This window comes from Fusarium musae, chromosome 8 (genome assembly GCF_019915245.1).
Source record: "Fusarium musae strain F31 chromosome 8, whole genome shotgun sequence".
In the NCBI taxonomy this organism is placed as follows: Eukaryota; Fungi; Ascomycota; class Sordariomycetes; order Hypocreales; family Nectriaceae; genus Fusarium; species Fusarium musae.
Window position 1 is genome coordinate 1,796,202 of NC_058394.1, and position 23,168 is coordinate 1,819,369.

Genomic DNA, 23,168 nt, shown 5'->3' on the forward strand with positions numbered 1-23,168 from the left:
CCACACCTTGCACAGACCGAAAAGAGCTCCCTTGTCCGAAAGGGCTAAGTCCGAGACCGAATCCATCACGGGTATTTAGAAGCCCGGCCAATCACGATGCATGTTTTAGTAATCTTCGTGTAAACACAGCTGAGACCTGCAATCTAAACTACCGTTTTATTAATAAGATACTCCATAAAGAGAAATGCTAATGGAAAAAAGAGTTTTACAGGCGCTCTTAGTACATGCGTAGTGTCGTATAGCCAAAATTTACAGCTTGTGGTCTCGCTTCTTGCGCTGGTAAAGTGAGACCTCCAAGCCCTGGATGCCGCCATCCCGAATAACCCTTCGGAGAATCTTTCCACTCGGTGATTTGGGGATCGCTTTTACGAAGACAATTCCGCCAACGAGCCACTTGTACCGCGCTGAATGACTCTCAACCAAATCCTTGAGATCATGCGCTAACTTTTGAAGTTCGGCCTCTGACTTGCTCTCGTCTGCTGCGACGACGTAAGCGCGTGGCCACTCTGTCGCTTCATTCTTGTCATGTATGCCAATCACGCCAGCGTCAGCAACGTCATCGCTGCTGCAGAGAATGGCCTCCAATTCAGCGGGCGCGACTTGGTAGGCGCGCACTTTGATCATTTCTTTGATGCGGTCTGTGATGCAGAGAGTGCCCTCTTCGTCGAGATGGCCGACGTCGCCGGTTCGAAGCCATCCATCTGAGGTGAACGCCTCTGTCGTGACGCTCATATCGGGCGCTTCCTTGCTTCCCAGTCCATGGGATGGGACATACGCACTCATCAATCCGGGCGATCTCACGAGAATCTCACCCTCGGCACCGAACGGTGCAGCCTTTGTGGTGGAATCATCAGAGTTCAATTCACCAGAACCGGCAATCATGAGCTCAACGCCCCAATGAGGCTTTCCTGTATCGTGCTTGTAACTGTGCATGTCCTCTTCCCTGAGACCTCTTTGCAGAGTGACACTACACGCTTCCGACATGCCGTAGCCAAGCCTCACGAGGAAGCCGAGTCGTTGGAAAACCTTCTCTACGACTTCGTGGCCAAGAGGCGCACCGCCTGTGACACCCGCGACAACACTGCTGAAAGCATTGCGGCCGCGCGCGTCGCGTCGCGCAAAAGGTTCTACTACGGGTGACTTGGCGAGCATGACTGCAACGGGAGGAGCCATGTGAAGATAAGTAATCTGTCGGCGCGGGATCGCGGATAAAACAGTATCGAGCTTGAACGCGGGCATGGTAAACACCGTAGATCCAGTTGCGATAGCCAGTAAGAAGGTGTTGGTGAGACCGAAGACGTGGTAAAATGGCACATAGCCTAGCCATCGCTGGTGAAACCCGTAATAGTCCGCATCATGCCACAGCGACGCGACTGAGAAGTTGATGGCTTGATGGGATAGCAAAACACCCTTTGACCGACCGGATGTACCAGATGACCAGAGAATGATTGCCGTTCGTGTGGCGGCGGATTCTGGTGAGAACGGATGACCAGCAGTAAGAGGCGCTTTCGCTGGCATAAGAAGGTTCTTCCAATCGCCATCCTCGGCGTGAGAAGCCGGTGAGAGAGGATACAAATCCCTCGCTACATCGACTGTGTAGACGCGCACACTTCTCTTGTACGCCTCGTCCTCTTGCTGCTCAAGCGCTTTCTCGACGGTGTTGAGGAAAGCTTTTGCCGTGAAGAGCACGCGAGGACGCGAGTTCTTAATGACCCATGAAAGCTCAGTAGCCGAAAGTGAAGGCGATGCTAATGTGGTAGTTAAGCCAGCTGCGATGGCACCCATCACGAGTGTCGCAAAGGGCAAACAATTAGGCAATTGAATGAGCACCACAGGTGCGACCTCTGGGCCAGAACATGATGCTGTTGGAGGGAGGGTCTCAATTTCATTGGGATCAAGACCAAGAGACTGGAGGTTGGATGCTAGAGTGAGGGCATCGCGTTTTACGCGTGAGAAAGTGAGGGGACGGTCTAGAGAAGTCAGTACGTGTCGCCATGATATGATGTTGAGTTTGGGCATGCAAGATTGAGTGAGGTGAGGTGAGATTAAGTTTGGGAGTTCAACGTACCGCTGGCGTGATCAACGAAAATGGGCTGATCATCATGGATCTTTGGCACACGTCTCGCTCTAGGCGTAAAGTCATTCTCGTTCTGGAAGGGATTGCTGAATAAGAAGTCGAAGACGTTCGCGCCTGGGACGTTGGCGGGTGTGCCTGCATAAGCGGGCTTTGTGTCTGCCATTGTATTGTGTCTCTGTGTGTCTCTGTGTGTCTGTCGGTGTAATTCTTTTCCCCTTTGCTTTGCTTTGCTTTGCTTTTGTTGATGTTGCTCTGCTGGTTGCTGGTTGCTGGGTGACACGCACGGTACAGGCAGATGTGAAGGTGAAGGAGAGGAATTGAGGACAAGTTGAAGAGCCTGAAGCTGGAATTGGTCTTATAATCAAGGTGAGTGAGGTCGTTTACCGTTTACCTTGGGTAGAACGATCGGGCCGGCGTGGAGATTGCGGAGACCCCGCGTTGAGAGTTGTCTGTCTCGGTTTCGGGCCTGAGAGACGGGAGGCGCTGCGGCTCGATCCAGCGGCAGTTGGTCTCGGCTGAGATGGGCCTCGTTATGTGAATATCAGCAGATTCTATATAAAAAGCACAACCACCGTGGTGAATTGATCGAATTCAAACAAAATCATATGCATGTGACTTGTTACAATTAGTTTTTGTTATTTCAAAATAAAGTAGATATCAATTTTGTGACGGTCTATGGCTCCTATGGTCAAGCCGCCTAACAATGACCGGGTATAAGAATATCCAGATCATCACCAATTTAGGCAACCCGAGGCTTGAGCCCCGTAAGAGAGACAGGAAGCCTGCAATTACGCTTCAATCAGATCTAAGATTTGCCGTTTATTGATTATATCGACGAAGATCAAATTATTACTCACCTCGGCATGCAATGTTTTACTTCAATTGTACGGAGTAACAGCACCGGCAGTAGGAGGTCGGTACGTGATTTGTTCTGCTAGCGCCCCTCCCAGGGAGGCTTCAGCAAGCGGCGCAGTTCTCGTTGCAGTACGAAATACTTACCAGGAGTCTCATCATAAGATCTCAGAAGTGCATGCGCTTATCGGAAAACAAGCTGAAAGACCATGTCCACGTCTCTCGATAGCTTCATATCTGTCGCGCCAGGCGATAGTATGCCGCCTCCATCCTGCGAGCAGTTGAAACCATCCACGCCTCACTGGCTACCCTAGGGCCGGCCCTCCAGTTGCTCGGCCGAAAGATCGGATTCGACAGAGCTCCTGTCTAGAGTGTGTGTCGCGACTTCGTCACCAGATTGAGCATCGTGAAGAAGCTGATTTTCAGCATTGAGACCGCACTTGGTACGCTCATTAAATTTGGAGCAATCGAAAAAGCAGGCTGTATTAGTTTGCGATAACAGAATTTATGTCGCCAGCTTCTAGCCTTCTACCCATGATGACCGTGTTCTTAAAATAGGGCATAGTCATGGATACCACCAGTGTCTTGATTATGTCGATCAAAAGCCAAGATCGGCTCACGGCCATGGCCACTCGAGGAATCCAAGTTTTGTGCATTCACTATTCCATTCAGCTGAATTTCGGCGTAGTGCCAGTCCACGCTATTGGTAGGAACCATACTTTGATTAGATGCCACCGCAAAACAATCGATGCAACTCTACTCCATATGCTCAGTTGCATCATGGATGGCTTTGTAGAGCTGACCGTCAGGGCAAGTCTTGCCAAAGTCCTTGTACCTCAATCGATATAGCCAAGACACATCAACTTTGCTCACTAGTCTGACAACTTTCGTATTTTATATAAAACCCGTGGAGATCCCCTTGAAAATCATCACTGATCAAACCGTGCCATCAAGTGTCCTCCGAGCAGCGTTCAAGAATCTGCTACCAGAAAAATAAGACAAAGATTTCTATTGCATCATTCGAGGCATCATGACGAAAGCCATCAAGGTTCTCAACGAACCCAACAAGGTTGTCATGATGCCAACAATCTTTGATCTCAAGCCACTTAGACATTTCCTAGTCTGTGATGATTGTTAGACAGAGACTGGCCAAGCCAATGACCTTGAGATAATTGATAATGCACTAGATACCCTGGTCGTGAAGTGCATCAAGCTATCCCTGAATCATCATCACTGAGCAGTGGCGTCTTGCCATACTTTCGGTCAGAAACATGTCAGGGTTCACGAGTATTGGCTGAGGCTTTCTTAAGAGGTCGTTCATGATCTTATTTGTTTAGAAATACTGGTATCGTAACCCAGCCACTTTGTTGATTCTGTCTTCACGGCCAGAGAAGCTGTCAAACCCCTTTGGAGGCTCCGCATCCCCCATCTTTGGCTGCATGTTCCACTAAACCTTTTCACTATTAGTTCCGAACTCAATGGCCGTGTTCCTCAACGGTAGCCAATAGACTCGCGCAAATTGTCATCAAGGTACTCACACTCGCGATAGCATCACCTTGATGGCTTCAGGGTTCACACCTTGATGAGCACTACAGTTGTAAGCAAGAATATTATGTAAGTCACAACAAGTAGAAATACCACCGTTCCAAGAAGGTTACCTTTCTGCACCCATTTCAACTCTCTCTCTTCACATCCCACCAGGATTTCTTCTGTTCTTCGCTGTTTTTTTCGGGTTCAAAATGGCTAAGAACAAGGTTAAGAAAGGAAATAAGAGCAAGGGTGCTAAGAAGCCCAGCATTCCTCCAAAGGCTCTTCCCGTGACACTTCTTTCCGGGTTCCTTGTGAGCCTCCTTGATCCCTGACTATGGAATTGTTGCTGACCGTGTAGGGCTCTGGTAAAACGACACTTCTTCAGCATATCCTCCGAAGTGAACATGGCCTCCGCATTGCGGTAGTAGTCAACGACATTGGAGCGTATGTTCGTACTCCCTTCCAGCACTACCAAAGTCTGACCCCTCTAGTATCAACGTCGATGCCTCTCTCATCAAGAAAACACATCATCTTTCAAAAACCCAAGAGAAGGTTATCGCTCTTCAGAATGGCTGTATCTGCTGCACCCTCCGCGGTGATCTTCTGGAAGAACTCGTTCGTGTAGCTCAACTTCAAGAGTTTGACTACATCATCATTGAGAGCAGCGGTATCAGTGAGCCAGAGCAGGTAGCTGAGACATTCGACTCGAGACTTGCTGAGCAGATGGACGCTATGGGATCCATTGAGGGTGCACCCGGTCTGGACGCCGATATGATCAAGGTTCTTAAGCAACTGTAAGTACCTTTTCGGAAGCGAGGGGTGAGATACTAACTTTTGTACAGCAAGGACGCTGGTGGCCTTGAGAAGTTTGCCAGACTCGACACTACTGTCACTGTCATTGATGCTTTCACTATGTTGCATGACTTTGACACGAGTGATCTGCTTTCTTCAAGACGTGACGATGTTACGCCTGAGGATGAGAGGACTGTCTCTGATCTCATGGTTGATCAGATTGAGTTTGCGGATGTCATCATCCTCAACAAACTCGATATGGTGAGTTCAGGACGTCCCTTCTCCAGGGACAGATAAGCTAAGATATTACTAGGTTGATGCGTCGACAAAACCTCGCTTGCTAGACTTGATTAAGAAGCTCAACCATCGCGCCAAGATCCTTGAGTCGAGCTATGGCAAGGTCGATGTCAAGCAGATTGTCAACACTGGCATGTTCAACCTTCAAGTTGCCCAGTCCGGCTATGGATGGCTTCAGGATCTCCATGCCATGACCGTTCGGGAGGTATGTTATACTCGTACCCAGACCATCTTCCATTAGAGTCTTGTATACTGATTATACTAGGTCAATGGTCGTAATGTGCTTACACCAAAGCCCGAGACTGAAGAGTACTCTGTGCGAAGCTGCATCTACAGTCGCCATCGACCATTCCACCCTCGTCGACTCTGGGCTCTGCTATATGACAAGTTCATCTTGCAGCTCGAGCAGCCCGAAGACGGCGACGAGGGAGAAGAGGAAGAGGAAGATGATGAAGATCTTGAGATGGTCGACTACCCTGATGCTGAGGACTCAGCCGAAACTGCTGTAGTCGATCAAGACACTTCTGACTCCTCTTCATCCCGAGGAAAGCGCTCAGCCCCATCATCACCTCGAAGCTCCCATTCCACCCTTGAATCTGCCCCTTCACCCGAACCTGCGTCCAAGAAGCAAAAGTTTGATGACTCAGAAATGCAAGACGCAGATGACCTCTTCACACCTTCTAACGAAGTCATTCTCGAAACCAAGCGCAAACATCCCATCTTTGCTCGTCTCTTCCGCTCAAAAGGTGAATTCTTTCTCGCAACACGGCCCCACCGCGCAGGTGACTGGTCTCAGGCTGGAGCTATGCTCACACTAACCGGTGGACGTCCATGGTTCTGCACCCTTCCCGCGGAGGAGTACACGACTGGTGACCCCGAAGTTGATGGTCTTGTGCAACATGATATCAAGAAAGGTGGAGAGTGGGGTGATAGACGTCAGGAACTCGTGTTTATCGGAGAGAACTTGGATCACAAGGCTCTTGAGAAGATGTTGGATGAGTGTTTGCTCACTGACGCTGAGTTGAAGAAGTGGGAAAAGGTTATGAGGAATGAGAAAAAGAGTGATGAGGAGAAGCGTGAGGCGCTAGAGGACCTGTTTGATGATGGGTTCCCCGATTGGCCGGAGGATGACGAGCATGAGGACCACGAAGGACATGACCACCCAAATGGTTTGAGGTCGATAAAGAAGCACTTACAAGAGGTTGACTAAAGTAGAAAGATCTCAAAAGAAAAGTCATGTTTTGCTGATCCTGGTATTGTCCTTTGTGAGCTCCCAAATAGCAAAATTCCTAGCCATGTATCCTTTTGTTCCCGTGTTTGTGCAACGTATTGTCTTCGATGTCTCTGTATCACCGCCCAAGCCAATTGTCTTTCAGTTTAGTGTGTGCCATCTCCCAAAAAACCCATCAAACATCCCCCATCATAGCAAACGCCGCATCAACAGCCTCTTTTGCCACAAACGAAAAGACCTCAACGTCCTTCCCCATCGAAATACTTCCCTTCGCCCAACCTTCAACCAAGCATCTCGCATACCAGATCGCAAGATGCTTGTTGTACCTATGCACCTTGTTGATACAAGTTCTCTTCATGCTCCGTCGCAAGTCGGTCATCCAATCACCCTCCTCCCATCTTACATCAGTGCGTTCCATCGGGCAGAAGAAGTCTTGCGCATCTTGACTTGAGCCTTGCTCTGGTTCCGTGGTGGAGAAGCTGATGCTGAGTTGTGCTGGTCGACTTCGATAAGTGGCGATTCCAAAGACTGGGGTGCGGCAGGATGATGATTCACCGCATGAGGAGCTGGTTCGGTGATTGGCGGGTTGGCCTAGGAGGGTTAACGACAAGTCAAGTGACGTTGCAATTGACATGTCTCTTACTGCAAATGTTTCCAACGCTGATATACTCACGAACCACAAGGTCCATAGCTGGCTTGTCCGGTTCACCCGCGTCTCCTGTCCAATTCTTGAAGATGGCCGTTAGGAAGTCCTCCATTGTATCCTTCGTCTTGGAGAGCGTCGCATTGAACTCGGTGGCAAGACTGCAAGCGTGAAGGATATCGAAGCATCGTTTCAGTTCAGTGTCGTCGAGATCGTCGGGAGTCGTGATGGATCGTGGGCTTCGAAAGATGTGATCGCCGAGTTCGAGGGACGTGAAGAGGCGATTGCGGGATTCGACGCTGGATCGAGGTTCGGGCGAGGGACTGTTACTGCCTATCAGTATTGGTTCCGAATTATCTGGTTCCTGCTTGACAATTGCTGGAGCTGTACATGGTGGTACGAAGCGTACGGGAGGGTTGAGAGCGGCACGGGCGAAAGGGGCTGAAGAAGCTGGTGCGTACATTATGCCGAGGTGGGTTGTGGAAGAGTAAAGGAGATCATGTTGTTGAGAGAAATACTAATAAAGAGAGGCTCTTTGGTCTCATACTACTGCAGTGAATCATCGTGGCCACGATTAAAAAAGAATTCTGCTGGTGTGCTACATATTCTCTGCGAAGGAGAGGAAAAAGGCCACTGTGCAATAATCGCCATTGAGGTTTACAAATCCCAGAACCAATAGGGACCACCGGAGAAACTGGCTACGGAAAATCAGTGATGTTTTATTTTCTCTTACTGTATACAATAAAAAGGCAGGGCTCTGGGCAAGCTAGTGAAGGGAGCGTTTATTGGCATTGGATCGGAGGACAAGCCTCGGCACGGACCTGAGAATTTCGATGCTCCCCCAGGAGCTTAACGGAAGTTGGGCAGAACGACGCCCCTTGAGCCTTATCAACGCAAGACGGAAATTATAGAGTTGATCTCGACTGTCAACACGGCCTGTGACAATCACCATGACATCTGATTCCGTCATCAGCAAACTGACTCGATCTTGGTATCATGAGATACCGTCCCAAGATTTCAGTCAACCTCGACCTTTGATGGATGGGGGAGTGAGATACTGGTGGTAAAACGCCCGTGAGCACCGAGTACCAGTAGCCTTGGTACCTTGTCTCGAGTAGCCAGACAACCACTACTCGCACAACCTTGTCAATACTTTAGCTCATTAGGGTGAGAGACGACTGTTTTATGACTCACCGCAGATACAATAGCCTGGACATTCTTGTAACGATTGCTTTCGTGATTTACAGCAATAATGGCTTCCTAAACCCTTCGATACGCACGTTGGTGCCATTTCTTGGATGATATCGCTTCTCTCTTCCCATAAATAAGTAGCGTTTGGTGACGTTTTCCAGAAAAATTATCCACCATTAAGAACCACCGGGGAGTGATCCGTCGGCAATTCCTTTTTACAGTACAGTGCAAGATTGCCTCCCAACCCCCTGGCTGTACAACATGATCTCGTCCACAACCCATTTTTAAACGACCTAACGTTACTGTACTTTTGATGAAGACAAGTTGATCTCTCCGTCAAAACCAAGGGGACCTTACGCATGCAGTGCAACCATATTGGAGGATGTTTGTGACAATCCGCGGAGATATGACAAACCTGGTATGTGATGCCGCTATCCAAGACAATCAAAACAAGGTGACGACACACCCATTCCAATGACTAAAGACCCATCCTGCAGATCTTTAAACATTTCTTCTCCAACTTACAATATGCCAGAGGATCTTGAAGTTCTCACGCAGTGCACGCTGCACAGTTCACTGTTTGCTCTGCAGATGCATGAAAGGTGTGATGAGAACTCTTGTCACTGAGGAAGACCTCATTCACCATGGAGTGCAGTAAAAGTATCACCTCGTTATCTTCTAGCGTGGCTTGCAAGCATCGACGCAAACGCATCGTCATGGTATCTGCACGATTTGCCGATTTCTAAGGGGACTCATGAGATAAAGAGTAGCATTCGGTAAATAAAGAGAAAAGCCAAATCGGAATGAATAACGAACAGATAGAATAACTAACAGATATAACAAAATGTAAAGAATGTGATATCTTGCAGATGTAGTGTAGTGCCCCCCACTGAAAGGGAAAAAAAAAAAAAAAAAAAAAAAAAAAAAAAAAAAAAAAAAAAAAAAAAAAAAAAAAAAAGCCTTGATCTCGTCCCTTTATGAAGCCATGTTGGGTACGTATGTACGTACATTGGAGGGCCTGTACACGGCTCGCTCCTCCGTGAACGCTGATTGGGCGCTGTTCCACGCTGACCAATGAGGGCTTAGCTGGTGAGTACCGTTGCATCCACGTCAGACTCTTCAGCCAATGTACGGACATGCTGACGGAAGTGTCTTCCCTGCCTATCTTGCAAACTACTCATCTGCTCATGTATCATTTTCTTCCGTCCGTTTCATTTTTGCACTGTAGACCTGCATCTTGTTTGCCTGTTTGGTATTCGATAGCGGATGTTGGCATGCATAATGGGACCCGTATAGCCGTAGTAGCCCTGGAAGATGTGACAAGTCTACATAGCGCTGATCTTTCTTTTGTTTTCTTTTTTACTCTCTTCTCTCTTATTATCTCCCTCTCGTGATAACCAACAAGCCATGAATTACTGTCTCATGCGTGGGCCCAAATACCTCCAGCACAGTCAGTACCTGTGCTCCAGTCCCACTGTCCGGACCTTATCCACCAATGATGACCATCGGACTTGAAACCGACGAATCTCATCCAATCATGACCCCCGACGCCTCAGTTTTCACAGTCTCCCCTCACGCGCTGCTAGACTCGTCTGGGTCTAGTAGTTCGTGAGGAACTTCGGGGAGAAATGCTCCGGGTATTGCTGCAACCGTCTCATGACACTGAGGAGGGAGATCTTTGTTTGCCCCAATGTCTCACAGCTTGTTTGGTTGGCTTTGGCTGTTTTTGTTTTCGTGGGGATGCGCACTGATATCTACAGTGCTCATCCATCAAAGCCTTGATGCAGTTTTCTCCTCGGTGAACTCCATGTCATAATATACTGCCGTGAGACTTTTAATTTGAGCTTCATTTACTGGGGTACTTCTATCACATTTGTATATTACCAGAATATCCAACCCAATCATCAATGGCATCTCCTGCTATCCCCGCCGGCAATGCTCTGAATTGCTTTCTCAGCGTAGCTTAAGCCGGATTCTTCACTAGAAAGTGAGACATCTGGCTTAAAGTCCACTCTTATCAACCCCTCTAGCCCCTCACATCCCTGACTCCAGACCCCAGTTGCGTGCATCTACACAACCCCAGGGCTAAACTCATTGCGTACTTGATGGCTTGGGCTTGGTGGTCAGTTCCCCTCTCATGTCTTGTCTTGCCTTATCCTGACTTTGGCAAACACCAGATTTCGTGCTACAGTACGTTGGTACTGTATGATGGTATGCTAGACGCTCGCCATTTGTTTCTTGGCCCCCTCTTGGCTCCCCCATTGCCCCCCTAACCCGGTCCTCCACCCTTCTTCTATGCTTATCTTGTTTAAAACATTTGCTCCTCGCCTCAATTTGCAGGGTCCAAGCTTCATTCCTGGTAGCACATTTTATCTCCAATACGGTTCCTGACTTGATTAAAACTACAGGGCCTGACTCGACTAAGCCGTCTAACAGCAACACTATCCAAGCTGCAGAGATGAGTACAGTTTACCCTCCATTTCAACCACGCCATCCTCCCAATGATGGCAGCCAGCCCTGCGACCCAAACATGCAGCTCATGGCCCAAGATCCATCGGGCATGAATCTGTACGGCACGCTTCCCCATAGCGCTTGGGAGCAATGGTGGTCCCCCGAGAACGACGCCTTTGCCGAAGCATTAAATGTGGCCGCCCCAAATGCCTGCGCGCAAGAACACCACCAACGATACGCTCAGTACACCTACGATCAGGACTCGTCGACGCAATGGGCATCCCCTTCAACCTCAACGCACACTTATCCCGTCCCATCTCCTTCCACAGAGTCGACGAGTGTAGAGAATGCGATGGGGGACTCCGAAAGCCGTCGAGGCTCTTTATCAACCCAGCCCAACAAACGAAAACGTAATGCGAGTCGATCCATAGCCTCGAAAGCTCCAAAACGCGCGTCAACTCGTAAGACAACCAAAACAGAAGCAGTACCCGGAAAGGCGAAAGGATGCGGCAAAGGGAAGGCAGTTGCCAAGCCGCAACCTACGATATCACCGTCCCCTGATCCGGAGGAAGAACTCGACGAGCACAGCAAAAAGGTTCAGGAGAGAAACCGCATCGCCTCCAACAAATTCCGCGTCAAGAAGCGTGAAGACGCCAAGAAGCTTCGAGCCGACGAAAAAGAGATGGAGAAAACAAACCGCGACTTGTCAAACTGCGTGTCCGAACTCACGATGCAGGTCTACGAACTCAAGATGAGACTCTTACAGCACACGGACTGCGAATGTCGCTTGATCCAAAACTACATTGCGAATGAAGCGCATCGATATATTCAAGACCTGGGCGAAGGAAAGCAGAACCACGCGACCCCGCCGCTTTGCCCATACAACCAGCACAATTGAGAAAGGCATCTATATATGATTATAATATACGAGGACGATGATTATGACGAGTCGATACGATAAAAGGGTCGGTCGGCAATCTGAAGGGTTTATTTATTAAAATGCAGCGGAGGAGTCAATGTGATTTGCCAGACCCAAAGAAGATATCGAATACGATGGGATGATATCTTACACTTCTTGGTTTTCTTCTTCTTTCCTTTTATTTTACAAACCCTTGTTTTCCTGCGAATTTTATGGGATTGACACGTTCAAATGGCGTTAGGAGATATCGCAGTAAGAGGCCAATGGACTTCACTGGCTCCGCTAAATGGCAATTGCCACATGCAAATTTATGCTCTACTGCTTGTATTATTTGTCACCTTGAATCGAATCATGTCGCGATATCTGGCCTGTATCACCTTATCCGACCGTAAAATATGTCAATACAAAATTGGACAATGTCATAGCACGAGAACCGCTCAAAGACCCAACGGTGGCATGCCTCGCAGTCTTGTCTCTTGTCTGTTCACCATGTCCCGAACGTTGAACTCTTCTCGCCACTCGGATCCCCCAAGGTATTTTAGTGGTCAGAGGTCCTGTCAGTATTCGATGCCCGGAGGCAACCCTCACGCAAAGATTGGCTGGGCTGAAAAGCCATAATTACAACGGTCCGCGGAAATATCATCGGGCTGACTCGATTTCCAGGACCAGGGGGCCACAGGAATTTACTTCTCGACACTGCAACTGAGAGCGGAATAATAGCACAATCACAGACATGCATGCTCTCGTTCCGCCACCAACAATCTTACATACTTTCACCAACTCTAAATGGGCAACGTTCAGTCCCCACAGATCATTTGTTCTATTCTGTTTCCGGTATAGACCGGCAACGGAGAGTTCTCCGACGCCCCATGCTATGGCCTCTGTCATCGTCCATCGCCAACTCGACTCGATTCCACAGAAACAATGAGTGTGCCAGCATCACTAGACACAACAAAAAAAAGAAAAGTTTGCCTCGATGCGAATCGAAACGCGTACGCATCGTTTTATCGATGACCAATTCTACTGGGATCAAATCGAGATGGAGCGATAATGTGCACAGCGCAAATGCACGATTAGCCGCACCGACCTAGCTCAGCAGCAACCGCCCTTGGGTTTAGCCAACCATTGTGACACGGACTGTGACTCCGTAGCCAATCATAATTCTCGGAACTTAACACGTAAGATCTACAAATGATGTCTCACAAGACAAGCACAGCGTCACCAGGTCCAGCTGGTCAACATGAACAACAGGTTGAGCAACAATCGTAGTTACACTACATTACGTCTGGATAAGATGCCATTCATGTGGCACCCGATGGTAAGTAAAATGAGTAACCAAGTAGGGAAGTCACTGTTGGAAAACTATTGTGAGCGCAGTGCCACTTAGTTGGTGCTCCTCAACATACGCTGGGCTTGTGTACCGGGACATCTGTAAGCCCATGAAAGATGGGAGGGGGCTACCTTTAATGGATTGAGCTATCGGCCAATCACCAGATCTCTGATGAACAGTGTGAATTGTTCCTTGAAGAAAAGGAACAGAGAAGTCTTGTACTCCTGCTCCCATTCACAGATCGACCCAGGCCAGCCAGACGATAAGAAATACGATGGGGTAAACATACAGCCATGTCAGGTAGAGACCCAATGCCAAAGCTGTTTTCAGGGTCAAGCTCATGCCCCTTGTAGAGTTGTAATCATGGCCACACCCGCCAAGCTGGCAGAAGTACTCGATGATTTCACGATCATGTTGGTATCTCTCAAGCCAAACTTGGACATCATATATGACAGACTGAAGTAATATTTTTTTCTGACGATAGCATTGCGACATTCCCTATTTTGTTTGACCTTTGAATTGGCTTTGAGCGCGTCTTTGCGCGTTATGGATCCTCAGCGTGACCTTTGCTCCCCCCCTTCCTTGCGACCCGTGCACCGCGAAATGAACCGACTACCTGATGCTGATGATGTAACTTCTATGTAAAAAGATGACCAGGTCGGTCTATAAAAAGCTCACTTCCTACTACTGACTGGAGTGATCTTTCTTTCGTTGTAAAATATGTTTGTGTGTGTATGTATTCGCAGTTCATCACCGATCCCGCAACAAAATTCCGAACAATACCGCATACCGAAGGAGGTACATAAAAGACAAGGACTCTAAGCAATCAGCTTGGAGGGGAAGAGGGAAGATCCTAGAAGGGCAAAGCAACAAACTATATCAAAATGAAAGGGGCTTTTCATCAATATCGATACACGGTCACCAATACACTCCGATAATACGTTCCAATCCCGATCACACCACCACGAACCGATACGATAGAGCCCAAATGAAATGCCGGGTCGAGTAAAGTCTCCAGAGCGAAGCTTGTGGCGGCTTTTTCTCAGTTTACTGTACGGGCCCGCCCATATTTGAAGCCATTATAACGACGAGATTAGTGGTAATTACTCAAACATTGCGAGTTGATCAGGACCCATTTACTCAGTAGGTTGGATACGTCAAACTACATAGGCCTCGGACAAGTAGCACGCCGACCGGGATTTCCTGGCTCTAGCGGTGATAGAGCGAGGTGAGAGAGAATGAAGTCAACAGTAGCACCCACCATTCTTCCGAGGCAAATTAGTCGTTCCACTTAGGGGGAACACCAGCGCCGGACCAATGCTAGATGTTAGGTTGAACGCCTTGCCCAAGTTACAACAAAACAAGAGACGAAAGGGAATAGCACTCTAAGATTAAAGGACTCATCTAATGGCCTCAGTCTTGCCCTGATTCAAGTCTTCAGGTTGGCGGATGCAGTGTCTTCCCCAACTGAGAAAATGGCCCGGCCCTGCCGGCCCAAGTTCGTGAAAGAAGCTTTCCAAGGCAACAAGTGAAAGCAACTAAGCCTATCAAGTATTGGCGCCACCTGCATGCATTTAGTATGAGAATAAACTTTCTGATTCGCGTGGCGACAGTTCCGAGCCCCAGTCAGCTCTGACAGGCTGTGAACTGGAGACTTGCGCCAGATAATGGATTGCACACGATCATGCTGCGTTGCTCTTGGTTATAGGGTCTAGGAAAATGTGTTATATCAAGGAAAAGCTCTTCCTTTCGATAGCACTGGCCCAGTGTGCCCTCTCGATATCCACCCAACTAGTTGTTCGGCCCAGAGGGTTGGCAAGTCAGGGGCCCCGGATTCGCTCCGAATATCGACTTCATTCACACACTACTGTATGCAGCTTTCCCATGTTATCAATCCACACGAGGGATCACAATGGTAGGTACAATTCCCGTCTCCCCGTCTCCCCGCCTCGGAAGCTGAGACCATGAAACATCAGTGCTATTTATGCAGCCTCGCATCGATGCATAAATAATCGTGCCCAGTAACAAAACAGCGCTACCCTGAAGCTGGCTTTCCATGATTTTAACAACACATACAGGGCACTACAAGTATTTGGAGTTTCGAATACATCATGAAAGTGTACTTATTACAAAGGAAGATCCAGACGGACTGAAACAAGTAGCGTAAGCCATGTTGCGTTGGTAATAAAGGACATACAGCAGCGCGTCGAAATGACGGACATTAGAGCGGCAGCTGTTGTAGAAAGAATCGATATTAGAATAAGAATTAGAAGCATGCAGACTGAACCACCAAATTAAAATACATGAATATAACCATCACCCTACCAGCTCCAATCATCATCTCCATTACCCAAGAACGCATTGTCCAGCCACACAGAGACATAATCCTAGACGACACCTTGGGAGAGTTCGACAATCCGCAGCAGCAGCACACTCCGGCGCAGGTCCATTACCAACAAGTCCACAAACACCATTGACACAAGCGCAAACTCCCGGCAAAACACAAAGATCAAGATTAGCGAGACAATCTGCGGCACCAGTGCAATCGGTGTTGTCAACACAAACGCCATTTTGACAAGTAGCTCCAGTACTGCAACCTGCGTTGGAGGTACACTCGTCAACGTCGGGAGATGTGGCGCAGACTGCATCAACGCAGACACAAAGACCAAGAGCGCAAAGGGGATTGACTGAGAGGAGACAATCGTTGGCGTCAACACAAGCATCTGTGCCTCCGCCTCCTGCTGCGGTACACACGCCGTTGGTGCATACATCTCCTGCAGTGGTGCAGTCAGCGTTACCGGTGCACGCATCGCCAGTATTACCTCCGCCGCCACCTCCGGCCTGTACACAGACCGCGTTGAGACAAACACAGATGTTGAGAAGTCCGTTGAGGCAAAGGCCAGCGTTTGCCGTACAATCATCTGCAGTGGTACAGGAAGTTGGGTTATTCCCTGGATCAGGCCCGCAGACGCCGCTATCAAGGCAGACAGACCCAACCGTAGTACAGTCTGTATTATCTGTGCAGGTATCGCCGTCCCCGCCGCTGTTACCGGCTTGTACACAGACAGCATTGAGACAAACGCAGAGATTCAACAGACCGTCTAAACAGAGAGCGGCGTTGGCAGTGCAGTCGTCTGCTGTAGTGCATGAAGTTGGGTTGTTGCCTGGATCAGGTCCACAGACGCCGCTGTCAAGACAGATAGACCCAGCTGTAGTACAGTCTGCATCAACTGTACAAGTATCACCGTCACCGCCGCCATTCCCAGCTTGTACACAGACAGCATTAAGACAAACGCAGAGGTTCAGTAGACCATCCAGACAGAGAGCCGCATTGGCAGTACAGTCGTCTGCTGTAGTACAAGAAGTTGGTGTGTTTCCTGGGTCAGGTCCACAGACACCACTGTCGAGGCATACAGCTCCAGCAGCAGTACAATCAGTGTCGTCAGTGCAGGGGTCGCCATTGTTACCGCCACCGCCTGGTGGTCGTATACAAACGGCATTGACACAGACGCAAAGATTGAGGAGACCGTCTAAGCAAAGACCAGCATTCGCGGCACAGTCGTCGGCAGTGTTACAGGAAGTCGTAGCAGTTTCTGTTGGCGCAGGAGCGGTTGTTTCCGTGGGATTCGCAATAGGGTTGGCGATACATAAACCTTCGAGGCAAACGCAAATGTTGATCAAACCGTCGAGACAGAGTGCAGCGTTAGCTGTGCAGTCACTGTTGGTGGCGCATGGCGTTCTTGTGTTCTCAGGCGGCAGATCAGTTGTTTCTGTTGGATCACCCCCAGGGTTTGCTACAACGCAAACAGCGTTGAGGCAAACACAGAGGTTCAGCAGACCGTCCAAGCAGAGATCCGCATCAGCAAGACAGTCATCAGCTGTAGAACAAGCCACTGGCGCTGTAGTAGGTCCTCCGCCAGCGCCAGTCTCCGTAGTTGTCTGATCGTTGCCTCCCCCAGGATTAACGCAGACGGCATTGAGACAGACACAAAGGTTGATCAACCCGTCGAGACACAGATCCGCATCGACAGCACAATCGTCAGCAGTAGAGCAAGCTACTGCGGTAGAAGTAGCTCCTGGACCAGTGTTCGTCGCAGTAGGGTTCGCAGCGGTCGTTTCCTGACCGTCTGGATCAGCAACGCAGACTCCGTTGAGGCAGACACAAAGGTTGAGCCCTCCGATGATACAGAGGTCAACATTGACAGTGCAGTCATCGGCTGTGGTGCAAGCAACTGCAGTGGTATCTGTTGGAGCTGGCTCTGTCGCTGTGACTGTAGCATCGGCAGTGGTAGTGGCTAATGCTGGATCAAGGATGCAGACAGCATCTACGCAAACGCATAGATTGAGTAGACCATCTACACAAAGATCAACGTCAACCAAGCAGTCATCATCTGAAGTACAGGCAACTGCTGACGATGTCGCTGCTGCTGCTTCCTCTGTGGTCGTAGCACCAGCGTCTGTAGTTGTCTGTCCACTGTCAAGACCAGATGTCGTGGCTAACGCTGGATCGACAATGCAGATGGCATCTACACAGATACAAAGGTTAACCAAACCGTCGACACAGAGGCCGAGGTCAGCCAAACAGTCAGCGTCTGTATCACAAGCAACGGCTGATGATGTAGCGGCTGCTTCTCCATCGGTGGTGGTAGCATCCTGGACGGTGGTCGTCTGTCCGTTGTTGGCATCAGTGGTCGAAGCCAAAGCAGGGTCGAGAATACAAATGGCGTCAACGCAGATGCATAGATTGAGTAAACCATCTGAGCAAAAGACAGCATTGGCTAGACAGTCATCATCTGTCGAACACGATACTGTCGATGTGGCCGCTGGGTCTCCCGTTGTAGTAGCAGTCTCTCCAGTACCATCAGTCACTGTAGACCCAGCACTATCAGTCGGCTCTCCGTTGCCAGTAGTTGCAGTTCCAATGTCGGAGCCGGTGACACCTGATCCTTCTGGACCTCCGGGCTGCTGCGTGCAGACTCCATCGACGCAAGTACAAATGTTGAGGCCGTTGAAAACACAGAGAGCGACATTGAGAAGACAATCATCGTCTGTGGAGCATGGTGTCGTTTCAGTTGGCTCTGCAGTTGCGTCTTGAGTAGTGGAGGCTGTCTCTGTCTGTCCATCAACACCGGTACGAGTGGCACCAGTCTCAGAGGCTGAAATACCACTTCCGTCAGTGGTAGGCGCACCAGGGTTGGCAATGTCTGTCGTATCGGTACCAGCACCTCCAGCTGCCGAGCTACCGCCGTCGGTAGGAGACTCCCCGCCAGTGTCAGTGGGTAAAGCAGATCCGCTGAGCGTGATCTCAGAGCCTCCGCCACCTTCTGCACCACCCGTCACTCTCGTGCTGGCACCCGAAAGGCCTGTCGAGTCAGATCCAGGGCCGACGATAGGTCCTGCATCAGACGTAGCAGCGTCAGTCTCGGTAGGAGAATCGCCGCCACCATCACCTGAGCCAGTCGAGCCACCATTGCCATCGGGACGACCTCGAATGCTAGTGGTTGAAGCTGAGAGCCCATCGGTACCAGTCGTACCGGGGCCAGGGTTGACAATCGGGGCGTCATCGCTGGCATCAGCACTGGATGCTGTCGAAACTGGAAGATTTCCAGCTCCCGAGCGGGTAGCAGTACCTGCGGGTGGTGAAGTTACAGCTGCGCCACCATCTCCACCACCGTTGCCAGTAGAAGAGCCATCACCACCAAGATCAGGGCCAGGCCGGCCACCGTTTCCTTCCGGGTTGCCGCTGTCTGGCCCGTTACCAGAGCCACCTCCAGGAGAACCACCATTGCCGCCTGGTGATCCGCCGTTGGAGCCACCACCTGTGCCTCCAGTGCCACTACCGCCAGTACCGGAGCTTCCATTGCCATTACCACCGCCACCGGAGCCTCCGTTTCCGTTGCCTCCATTTCCGTTGCCTCCATTGCCTGAGCCATCGCCAGGAGAGGCACCGTTGCCTCCCCCATTGGAACCTCCATTGTTGCCGTTGGAACCACCACCGGATCCGCTGTTACCTCCACCGTTACCTCCATTGGAGCCGCCATTACCAGAGCCTCCGCCGGATGAACCACCATCACCGCCTGGTCTACCACCATTACCCTGAGGATTGCCATTTGCACCAGGAGAGCCAATGACAACACAGTCTCCGTTCTGGCATACCTGTCCGGGAGGGCAAACGACATCAACACAGCTGGCCAGTGCTGGGTTTGATACACATGTGTTACCCAAGCAGATCTCATCACTGGCACACGTCTCACCACCGCAGTCGGTGGGATCTCCAAGAGGGACACACGATTCCTGGATGCAGGCATAGTTGGCAGGGCAGATAGAGCCACCGCAGCTAATAGGCCCATCTACCCGCACACAGCGGTCGTCGATGCAGGCGTAGCCTGGTGGACAAACATCGTTCTGGCGATGGAAGAGCCGGTTAAGGGTGCTGGATGGTCCGCAGGATAAGGGGTCCGAAACCGAAAGGCATTCTCCGCTAACACAGATGAAGTTTGATGCGCACTCTGGCTCGCATGCAGAAGATGGAAATCCGTTACCATCCTCGCCTGGGCCTGGACGGCCAGGGCCAATGTTGTTGGGGCCACCCTGGTTGTTACCAGAGCCAGAGCTGGAACCAGGACGTGAGCCTGGGAAGCCGCCCGGGTAACCGCCTTGGCCACCTTGGTTCTGGCCACCTTGGTTCTGGCCACCTTGATTTTGACCACCTCCACCTGAAGCGTCACCAGGAGAGCTGCCAGAACCGTTGCTGTTCGAGGTAGAGTCTCCTCCTTGTTGATTTCCGCCCTGCCCCGAAGTGGCGTCGTTGGGAGAACCTTCCCGACCGCCTTCATTGTTGTTCTGATCTGTAGATCCCCCTGGCCCGAAGACAAATCCTCCTAGACGTGTAGAAGGACTACAAGCTGCTCTAGGGATGCTTTCCTTGTGAACCACGTCGCTAATGCACTGCCCAGAGACGCAGACTTGTCCCTTGTCACATGGTTCGGCGCTACTGCCGCACTGAGAAGTATCTGTAGAGATACTAATCGGTACGCATTCACCACCGAGGCACCATGAGCCAGGCTCGCAGGGTGTATCGCAGTTCTGGTCTGCGTTTTCGTCGTCAAGGGACTGGCATTGCCCAGACACACACACTTGCCCAGCAGTGCAGGCCTGGGAATCTTCTCCGCAGTTGTTTATGTCGGTGGAAAGGAATATCTGTCGACAGTATCCGTCCTGGCAAGATGTACCGAGAGAGCATGAAGTTCTCTCATCGCAGGCTTGAACGTCGGTACCGAGGATAAAGGGAACGCAGGTATCATAGAGACACCAGCTTCCAACATCGCATTTACTATTGGAAGGGCCGCAGGATGCGGGATCCGAGCCGATATCGAGCTTTTGGCATTGTTGGTTGATACAAAGAGATGAAGCATCACAGGACTCTACTCCACAGTGGATAGGATCGACTGCGATCTCAATGGAGACACATTCGCCGTTGGTGCACAGTTGACCAGGCTTGCATGCGGTAGGACAGTCATCTGTACCGAGCTCAAGCGGGAGACACAGACCGGCAACGCAGATCTCTGAGGGCTCACAGGAGTTACCGAACTTTCCACAGTTTCGAGGATCAAGACCAATAGTGGTGTTGGTGCAACTTCCCCAGGTGCAGATATCAGGGATGGGACATCCGGCACGTGGGACGAGGTTTGGGTATGTTTGATGGGGATATGCAGAAGCTGAAACCGTCAGGGTGATAGCCACGAGGGCTCGCCAGCTCAGAGAGTGAGTCATGGCTATTAGGTGATAATTCGTCGACTTGTTGATGATGTTGAACAACGGAGTCGATGAAGCTTCGTGCTATATATCTCGGTAGTTGTTGACCAGACGCATCTCAACATACCTATCGTCACAATAAACAAGCCAGTGACTGCTGGTGACAAGCAACACTGTGAAATACCGGTCTTCGATACATCCTGGATCAATGTTTGATTAGGCTGGCTTGTGTGATGCCTTCGTTGGTATGTGGTATAAGGAGGGTTCTCAGAATCATGGCAACTCAGGTGATTCCAGATCGAACAAGGCGTAGTGCTACATGCCTTGGAACAATAAGATCTTAAACAAAACACCGCTGAAGGGTTTGGATCCAGGCCTGGGCTGTTTTTGATCGGATGAAAGTCTTTCTGGCGTGAAACCATCCAGATAAGGGGGCGGCCGCTCATGACGATGACTCGATGTGAATCTTGGAACCATGGTGATAGGTCTTTCTCCTACTCGCAGTTCTGTTGCCATCAATCACGAACAATAAAAGTTGTAAACATTGAATTCAGTGACGGGATACAACTACCAAGAATCCAGGAGAAATTGGACAGAAGGTACGGTCTAAGGGCCAAGAGACCCAATACTCCTTTCTCTGATAGAACCAACAGCATGAATCAAAGCCGGCATTCCACGATGGCTGGAGCGTTCTGCTGTCAACGTTTGGGGCTGAGTCAAGGACGGCCCCGTTTAGCAGCCACCTACGTATTAGACTTTTTAATGTCTCTTTTGGTTCTCTGCCCAGCTCCAGTAATCACATTAGGATGTGTATATACAATATCTGCTACTGTGACTTGACAGGGGCCTCGGCTTTGAAATCCCTGGTATTCAGGGAGATGTCCCAAGTACTATTACTAGTGGCAATAACTATGAGAGCTTCTTGGCAAGTTCCCAGACCCAAGCTGCGCCCAAACTACCATCTTGACGAGTATATTTAGCATCCGCTATGAACTTTGAAGTCATCGATTCAGCTGACGTGGTTGCCCATATGATATGTACAAAGAAAAGCGATAGATTTACTCCCTAGAGCCGTTTACCGTGATTTGATGTAAGTCTTGTAATACGCTTTTGGCGGTCATAAGCGAATGACTATTTGGTGTGTTTATCTTGAGTCTGCCTCTCCGCATTGTCCAGGGTTCCTCATAAACTTTGGACTGACACCGAGTCACCAAGTCATCAAACCGCCAAAGACTGGCCACAGCAACACAGCCCCATATCCTCTAAAATAGTGCTTTATGTTGGAATCTCCTTTCTGATAAAAAGTATGTCAACCTCGAAACAATAATCAATGTCTGGTGTTAATTGGGCTTCTGGTGAAACAGGTTGCAACCACTTTAGTTTATCAGGCCGCTAACTTTCGGAGCGCGTATTCATTCCCATCACATTCGGCCTTCGAAGTAACCGAAACATTCAGACTTTAGGCTTGACGGGCGCTATGTACAGTTTAAATTAAGGCAGCGCCACGTTGCAATGGCCGGATCTCGGCAGTTCGGTGAAACATGGAGACATCAACTATGGCTTGCAAATCCTCAGGCACACGGAAAACTCCGTTTTATTATCCTCGACTGTTTGATTTTATGGAGTCGATGTTGTGTGATACATTTTTGGCACATTTTGCCATCACATTCCTTGGACCCCACGTCGCAGAACAGTGACGGTGGCATCTCAGACCTGTATCACTTCTCAATTGCGACTTGCAGAGGCCCTGGGGTGTCTGGCCCCTAACGGGAACTTCCGCCGATACAGGCTTAAAATTCAACTTCTGAATGGCTCTGTTGGTAACAGTAGTGAACCATTTCACAATAGCAGTGCGCTGTGCATACTAAAATCCGCGCATTATATGATATCCCTTGCAGGACGAGAAGGCAGCTCGACTGCATTGTACAAAGGTTTGGTCAATCAAGCACTTAATATAATGGAGAACTCTGTTTGACCGGTGGTCACACCAAGATTCAAGTATTTCTGGCAATGCACCTTGCAAAACGTAACCTCTGACCGCAATATTGTATCTTTTGAGGCCATACATGCAAGAGAACTGTCGTGCCCAAAGGGATGATT

The 23,168-nt window shown here is 49.7% G+C and overlaps 5 protein-coding genes across 5 annotated transcripts; 2 read left to right on the forward strand and 3 right to left on the reverse strand.

Moving 5' to 3' along the window:
- Window positions 1-249: 249 nt before the first annotated feature.
- On the reverse strand, window positions 250-2,240 carry J7337_010823 (uncharacterized protein; the record flags this gene model as incomplete). Its single annotated transcript, XM_044828393.1, has 2 exons — window positions 250-1,970; window positions 2,069-2,240. 2 exons carry the CDS (start codon window positions 2,238-2,240, stop codon window positions 250-252), a joined length of 1,893 nt encoding a protein of 630 aa, XP_044676947.1.
- A 2,428-nt stretch (window positions 2,241-4,668) lies between these two features.
- Window positions 4,669-6,758, forward strand: J7337_010824 (uncharacterized protein; the record flags this gene model as incomplete). The annotated part of the gene is made up of 6 exons (XM_044828394.1): window positions 4,669-4,770; window positions 4,845-4,903; window positions 4,951-5,253; window positions 5,302-5,512; window positions 5,565-5,753; window positions 5,814-6,758. The coding sequence occupies 6 exons, from the start codon at window positions 4,669-4,671 to the stop codon at window positions 6,756-6,758; spliced, it is 1,809 nt and encodes a 602-aa protein (XP_044676948.1).
- Window positions 6,759-7,178: 420 nt separating this feature from the next.
- J7337_010825 (uncharacterized protein) lies at window positions 7,179-7,885 on the reverse strand (the record flags this gene model as incomplete). The annotated part of the gene is made up of 2 exons (XM_044828395.1): window positions 7,179-7,370; window positions 7,439-7,885. 2 exons carry the CDS (start codon window positions 7,883-7,885, stop codon window positions 7,179-7,181), a joined length of 639 nt encoding a protein of 212 aa, XP_044676949.1.
- Window positions 7,886-11,143: 3,258 nt separating this feature from the next.
- Window positions 11,144-11,962, forward strand: J7337_010826 (uncharacterized protein; the record flags this gene model as incomplete). Its single annotated transcript, XM_044828396.1, has 1 exon — window positions 11,144-11,962. The coding sequence occupies one exon, from the start codon at window positions 11,144-11,146 to the stop codon at window positions 11,960-11,962; it is 819 nt and encodes a 272-aa protein (XP_044676950.1).
- Window positions 11,963-15,659: 3,697 nt separating this feature from the next.
- J7337_010827 (uncharacterized protein) lies at window positions 15,660-21,086 on the reverse strand (the record flags this gene model as incomplete). Its single annotated transcript, XM_044828397.1, has 1 exon — window positions 15,660-21,086. One exon carries the CDS (start codon window positions 21,084-21,086, stop codon window positions 15,660-15,662), a length of 5,427 nt encoding a protein of 1,808 aa, XP_044676951.1.
- Window positions 21,087-23,168: the final 2,082 nt, after the last annotated feature.